Genomic DNA, 7,500 nt, shown 5'->3' on the forward strand with positions numbered 1-7,500 from the left:
CATATTCCGTACAATTGACCACTAAATGGTAACACCCCAATAAGTTTTTACACTTGTTTAAGTCCACTTAAATTGATTCATGATACAGATATATACTATCAGATATATACTATCATCATAATACAGTCATCACACAAGATAATCACATTGAATTATTTACATTATTTATAATCCAGGGTGTGGAGGGTAAGTGTCAAAAAGACAGCCAAAAGAGTTTGATATGAGAATAAATCTAAAGTTAAAATATAGGGTAGAAATGCACCCATTTGCAGGAAATGTAGTCTTGATTTTCAAAATGTTCTTTCAAGGCTTGCATGTCTACATTAAAACATTCTTCTTCATACTGCATTAATATATGCTACTTTTAAACGTTCATGCAGAGAAGGAAATCACAACTAAAAAAAATCACTAATTTTTTCATACGGTGTTGATGTGGACATTTTTGCCTCGGCATTTTGATGGTGTGGACGTGTGGCACCGAATCATAAGCAAGAGGTTGGTATCTATAAAAAAGGTACTGATGTCAGGCCTTAGGTACCATTCTGTTTTTTTTTCAGTGTTCCTTTGTGATTCATCTAAAATAAGGACAATGGGTCATGGAGTCTGTGACTGGCTATGAAAGGTCAGCAAGGTTACATCTCGACAGGCCTCGATCTAACAGAAACGCTGACGAGCTTAAGTTAATCTAATCAAACGGCGTGTTTTATGACCACAGTTCAGACAAATTGTAGATTACATGTGACATACGTGCACGGTTAAAAGATCACGAGGGTCTCTGGGTGCATGTTCCCTATGCATGTGGTTGCATTGCATAAGACACATTTGGGGTCTGAAGCGAATATCGTGTACAATGGACTTTGTTTAGGTGATTGTGTGCGCGTGGCCTTTTGTGTGTGTGTGTGTGTGTGTGTGTGTGTGTGTGTGTGTGTGTCCTCATCAGATGACGTGTGCTCCCAGTCCCCCCCTATATCATCCAGTCCAGATGTGAGCTCCAGTTACAGACAACTCACTTTCAGAGCAGACTGTCACTTCTGGGCTCCAGATTCAAATCAATCGCAGGTAACGATTCCATTCTTTGACGCGTTCTCTCCCTTCACTGATATGCATGAACCATATATGTACGTTTGCATTTATAAATGAACGCAAATGTATTTAAGAACTGTTCCATTTGTTTCAGACATGAATGCAAAGTATGCAGTTGCACTGATCCTGGCTCTGCAGGGTAAGTTTGAAGAGAGCGGATGCATCGATTATTGCTTTGCACTTCTTTAAATGCAGTAAATGTAATGTTTTAAAAATACGTAACCGAATTAGAAATGTATTTTTTTTTAACATAACAACAAAAAAAATGCATATAGCGTCGTGACAATCATGACGATTATGATATTTGCGCAGTAGTTGAGATCAGAATCAGAATCAGCTTTATTGTCATTACGCAAGGTAACGAGATTGAGGCCATTCCATACAGTGCGATGTGTGCATGCTAGAAAAAGAAAAAACAATGTGCAAATATATAGAAATATAAAAAAATGTAGAAGTGAATGTGAATGAATATATACATGAAAAAAACAAAACAAAAACAGGGTGGTTGGTGGAATGGGTTATTGCACCGAAGAGAAGGCAGTTATGAGGGACAATGGGGCAGTCCGTTCAGGATGGTTATGGCCCTGGGGAAGAAAACAATGTGCAAATATATAGAAATATAAAAAATGTAGAAGTGAATGTGAATGAATATATACATGAAAAAAACAAAACAAAAACAGGGTGGTTGGTGGAATGGGTTATTGCACCGAAGAGAAGGCAGTTATGAGGGACAATGGGGCAGTCCGTTCAGGATGGTTATGGCCCTGGGGAAGAAAACAATGTGCAAATATATAGAAATATAAAAAAATGTAGAAGTGAATGTGAATGAATATATACATGAAAAAAACAAAACAAAAACAGGGTGGTTGGTGGAATGGGTTATTGCACCGAAGAGAAGGCAGTTATGAGGGACAATGGGGCAGTCCGTTCAGGATGGTTATGGCCCTGGGGAAGAAAACAATGTGCAAATATATAGAAATATAAAAAAATGTAGAAGTGAATGTGAATGAATATATACATGAAAAAAACAAAACAAAAACAGGGTGGTTGGTGGAATGGGTTATTGCGCCGAAGAGAAGGCAGTTATGAGGGACAGTCCGTTCAGGATGGTTATGGCCCTGGGGGAAGAAGCTGTTCTTTAGCCTGTTTGCAATGCGCTCTCTCTGCAGTCTCCGTGAGCCTGTGCGAAGTTCCCGCACCCGACAAGGAACTTGTAGACAAATATGACGCCTACAAGTCCGTGTTCTACAAGAGGCTGCTGAACGCTTACTCCAAGCTGCAGGCGGCCGTTGGCCCCATCGTTGACAAAATCGGAGAGAGCCAGCAGGGCGCGGGCGCCAGGGATTTTGCGCTGGATATGCAGAACAAACCTGAGCTCCAAGCTATCGCTAAGGTTGTCAGGTGAGTGTTTTTTTTTTTTTTTTGCTTTGCTTCGGCTGCAAAGCCTCGCAATCAATGTTGCGCCGTGTACTCTGCAGAGGAATGGCCGAGGAGGTTACCCCCCTGGTGGACAAGGCCCGCACCACTCTCCTGGGCCTGTACGGACACTACTTGCGCCCCGCCGTCGGTGATTTCCTGAGCGACTCCATCGACAACGCCAGAGTCTACCTGGACAAGTTCATGCCTGCCGAGTAAAGAGCTCCGCCCACTCGCTGCAGCTCCACATCGACCACACCAGCGCTTCAAAGCCCAGGAGAGCAAAGAGCATCATCTCGTATTAACGCGGCGAGGCAGCATAAACTCGCCAGCGCCCGCCTACACTAAATGTACTCAGCATGTACAATATGTTGTGTTAGGTACACTAACTGTAGTCTTTGTACGATTGTGTATGTATGTGTGTGTGTGTGTGTGTGTGTGTGTGTGTGTGTGTGTGTTCAATAAAATGAACTGGGAAAATATTGGAATGTGTTTGTTTTTGCTCAATTTTGACACGTTGACAAAAATACATATTATTTAACAAAAAAAACCACCACACTGTACTTCGCATATATTTAAGATATGCACATTATTACAGAACAATCATTCTTACTGCTCATACACAATACTGTAGTATATACTCATTATCAGGGTTTTGTTCATTTTCAGTACAGTAAGGATATAAACTGTCAACCATACAATTATTGACTCAGTAAATAAGATTGAATAAATAAATAAATATGATAATACTATATCATACGCGGAATGCGAGCGTCAATGGTTGTTTGTCTATATCTGCCTCGTACATATGTACAGTATATATATATATATATATATATATAGACACATATACATACAGTATATAAACACACACATATATATACATATTAGAAATGCGCGGATAGGCAATTATTTCATCCGCAACCGCATCACAAAAGTCGTCATCCATCCGCAATCCACCCAACCAACATTTTATCAAAACCACACCCGCCCGCCATCCGCCCGTTGTTATATATCTAAAATAGACGATGCAAGGCATTAGTGAGGTTAGAAAGCTTTTGCCTGTTAAAGAAAGGAGACTGATCCAATGCAGCAGAGACATTCAATGCGTGCCACGCATTAATATCTCTTGGCCACGCGTTAGTGGCTAAGAGATATTGCGTGATAATATTATTTATCATTATTATAGTATTATTGTCATTTCCATTAAGAAAGTGTTGACTATTGTTGCCAATGCCCTCAGACCAGGAGTGCGTTCCTCACACTTTGTGTGCGCAGTTGCAGCAAGCAGAACGAGGCTTTTAAGAAGTTAAAAAAATGTTTTAGAAAGACTTGGCCTATATTTTTGTTATGTAAAAAAAAAATTCTGAATTTATTTCAATGAATATTAACTTGTTAACGTTATAATGCTCAAATAGGGACAGGGGCGGGGTGCACAGTGAAACAGTGAACAATTTCGCGACAAAGATGAACTTTTATTGATTGATCTGCAGCCTTGACAAAATATCAGACAATCTCCATTGTCAACGACAGGCAGGAAAATAAAGATAAACCCATAGTCTATGTTGTAGGCATAGGCTCATACGTTTTTAAGTTGAAATAAAAAAAAAAATAAAAAATGTGCCTCATAAGCCTTAGGCTGTCAATCACATGCACAAACTTAAATTATACAATAACATATGTTTGTCATCCCTATTTAAACAAAAATAAATTAAATAAATGATAATAACAAATTACCTGCAACTTATTGGCCAAGGCAAATAGCTGAAGGGGGAAATCAAACCCATCAGACTGCACTTTATCATCAAACTTGAATTATAATGAAAATAGACGGTCGCGACAAACAAAGCAGGCTAAATATCCTTACATTGTCGCCAATCGGAGATGCGCTTCACTTGAAAGCGAGGCCAAATAATTATTCACACACAGTAGTATATCTCCAATAGAAAAAAACCACAATAAACAACGCGATTGCCTTAATTCCTTTGCATTGTAGTGCGCCCAAACAACACGTAACCATCACAATTATTTAGCTGACCGAACTCAATATAGGTTAGACATGGGCTTATTTGGTGTAGCCTATAGGTAACGTAGACTAATTCGTTTAACATATCCAACCGTATGTCTACTTACTTTTTTTTTTGTTAGCACTATGCAGGAATAAAATGGCATCTACAGTGCCAGGATTCAGGCGAGAGCGCCTGGCCTCTAAAATGCGCCCCGCTGCGCTGAAGGAGCGCTCACTTGCGCCACTTGTTGCTGGGACGCGTAGGATTCTCTTGGCAAGGTGTTGTAGTCGTGGGAATGATTGTCCTTGTTTCCCCCAAAAGGAAAGTAGATTTTCCTCTGCTGATACGTCGAGATGGAAGTTTGTAGAGGAATAATCCTCTACTTCATCAACAAGTACAGGTGTATCCTCCTCCCATTCTGTGAAGTCAATCCTTTTCTTTTTCGGTGATGCACCATCAGCTCCACCTAAAGGACCGATAAAATCTATACGTTTTTCGTATGTGGGTAACAACATTTAACTATGTATATATATTTCCGAATTGGTTCAACCGCCCGAATCTATTTACAATCTATTTTTTTCGTCATGTCACCCGCCCGACCCGCGGATTATCCGCGGACTCCGCGGTTGTGTCCGCAAACCGCGCATCTCTAATACATATATTACACACACACACACGCACACATTGTATATACCGTATTTTTCGGACTATAAGTCACCGTTTTTTAAATTGTTTGGCCAGGGGTGCGACTTATACTCAGGAGCGACTTATGTGTGAAATTATTAACACATTAGCGTAAAATATCAAATAATATTATTTAGCTCATTCACGTAAGAGACTAGACGTATAAGATTTCATGGGATTTAGCGATTAGAAGTGACAGATTGTTTGGTAAACGTATAGCATGTTCTATATGTTATAGTTATTTGAATGACTCTTACCATAATATGTTACGTTAACATACCAGTTGGTTATTTATGCCTCATATAACGTACACTTATTCAACCTGTTGTTCACTATTCTTGATTTTAAATTGCCTTTCAAATGTCTATTCTTGGTGTTGGCTTTTATCAAATAAATTTCCCCAAAAAATTTGACTTATACTCTAGTGCGACTTATAAATGTTTTTTTCCTTCTTTATTATGCATTTTCGGCCGGTGCGACTTATACTCCGGAGAGACTTATAGTCCAAAAAATACGGTATATAAATAAATATTTAAAAAAAATATATACATAAACAAATATATACACATATACACTAGAGATGTCCGATAATGGCTTTTTTGCCAATATCCGATATCGCCCAACTCTTAATTACCGATTCGATATCAACCGGTACCGATATATACAGTGGTGGAATTAACACATTATTATGCCTAATTTTGTTGTGATGCCCCGCTGGATGCATTAAACAATGTAACAAGGTTTTCCAAAATAACAACTTCAACTCAAATTATGGAATATTTATTATTGAAGTCAAAGTGCATTGGTTTTTTTTTAACATGCCTCAAAACAGCAGCTTGGAATTTGGGATATGCTCTCCCTGAGATAATCCTGATACACACTACAACTATGGGAAATACTATACTTTGACTTTCACAAAGTCTAAGTCTAAGAAAGTGCATTATTCTTTTTTATTTATTTATTTTTTTCAAAACAACAGCTACAAAAACAATGAAGGCACACAGCTTCTGTCCAAAGTATACTAGAGTAATAAAGTAAACTATAACATAGTCCTCATTTAGTGCAAGACTGCCTGGTATACTGTATAACAGGGAATTATAAACTGGGCTTAATCTGCCCTGCTCTAACGTATTCGTATGAGTAACAAAAATGTTCTGCAAGCTAGTGGTGAGTGCTTGAAGTGGCCTAGCAGTCAGCCAGAGCTTCTGAAATGATGTGTTCAGACAGGGCACCTCCGTTCACTGCAAGCTGCAAAGTGTGCGCCATGCAGGGCAGACTAGCCACACCAAACTCCACCGTCGTGCGTTGTCCCTGACCACAACGTGGGCTTTCGCCCCGTGGTGGTTTTTGTTGTATTTTTGTTTTTTCTCGGCGGAGTCTTTAAGCGACAACTGGGTGGTACTACTTTTTTTCGGTGTTTGCTTTTCATCCATCTTCCGCTTGTATTCATCGTGTATCTCTTTATGATTCTTGAAGAGGTGGGAGATCAAATTGCTCGTATTAAAGAAAGACGTCTTGGTTCCTCCAAATTTTTGCAGTCATTGCAAATTGCCAGTTTTTTTTATCCGTCAGACACACTTTAAAATAATCCCAAACCATAGACATGGTGTCGTTAGTCAGTCACCGAGCGAGCTCGCTTGTTAGCCACGGCTACAGCACCGGCAACAACACACTCTTGTTGTTGTTATGCTGCGCTCGCGGCGGTTTGATGAGGTCATCAAGCGTCGCCAGTAAACCTCTCATGCTGCAGTCGTCATCTCCTATGTTGTGTTTTACCGGATATGTACCGCTCCGTACAACGGCGTCTTAAAAAGTCATTAATTTTACTTTTTGAAACCGATACCGATAATTTCCGATATCACATTTTAAAGCATTTATCGGCCGATAATATCGGACATCTCTACAAAATATACATACATACACATATACATACATACAGGTAAAAGCCAGTAAATTAGAATATTTTGAAAAACTTGATTTATTTCAGTAATTGCATTCAAAAGGTGTAACTTGTACATTATATTTATTCATTGCACACAGACTGATGCATTCAAATGTTTATTTCATTTAATTTTGATGATTTGAAGTGGCAACAAATGAAAATCCAAAATTCCGTGTGTCACAAAATTAGAATATTACTTAAGGCTAATACAAAAAAGGGATTTTTAGAAATGTTGGCCAACTGAAAAGTATGAAAATGAAAAATATGAGCATGTACAATACTCAATACTTGGTTGGAGCTCCTTTTGCCTCAATTACTGCGTTAATGCGGCGTGGCATGGAGTCGATGAGTTTCTGGCACTGCTCA

The 7,500-nt window shown here is 39.1% G+C and overlaps 1 protein-coding gene across 1 annotated transcript; it reads left to right on the top strand.

Moving 5' to 3' along the window:
• The first annotated feature begins 942 nt into the window (after nucleotides 1–942).
• Nucleotides 943–2,981, top strand: apoa2 (apolipoprotein A-II). Its single transcript, XM_061958775.1, has 4 exons — nucleotides 943–1,059; nucleotides 1,178–1,222; nucleotides 2,253–2,484; nucleotides 2,562–2,981. The coding sequence occupies exons 2-4, from the start codon at nucleotides 1,180–1,182 to the stop codon at nucleotides 2,716–2,718; spliced, it is 432 nt and encodes a 143-aa protein (XP_061814759.1). The 5' UTR covers nucleotides 943–1,059; nucleotides 1,178–1,179; the 3' UTR covers nucleotides 2,719–2,981.
• The last annotated feature ends 4,519 nt before the right edge of the window (nucleotides 2,982–7,500 follow it).

This window comes from Nerophis lumbriciformis, linkage group LG04 (genome assembly GCF_033978685.3).
Source record: "Nerophis lumbriciformis linkage group LG04, RoL_Nlum_v2.1, whole genome shotgun sequence".
NCBI lineage: Eukaryota > Metazoa > Chordata > Actinopteri > Syngnathiformes > Syngnathidae > Nerophis > Nerophis lumbriciformis.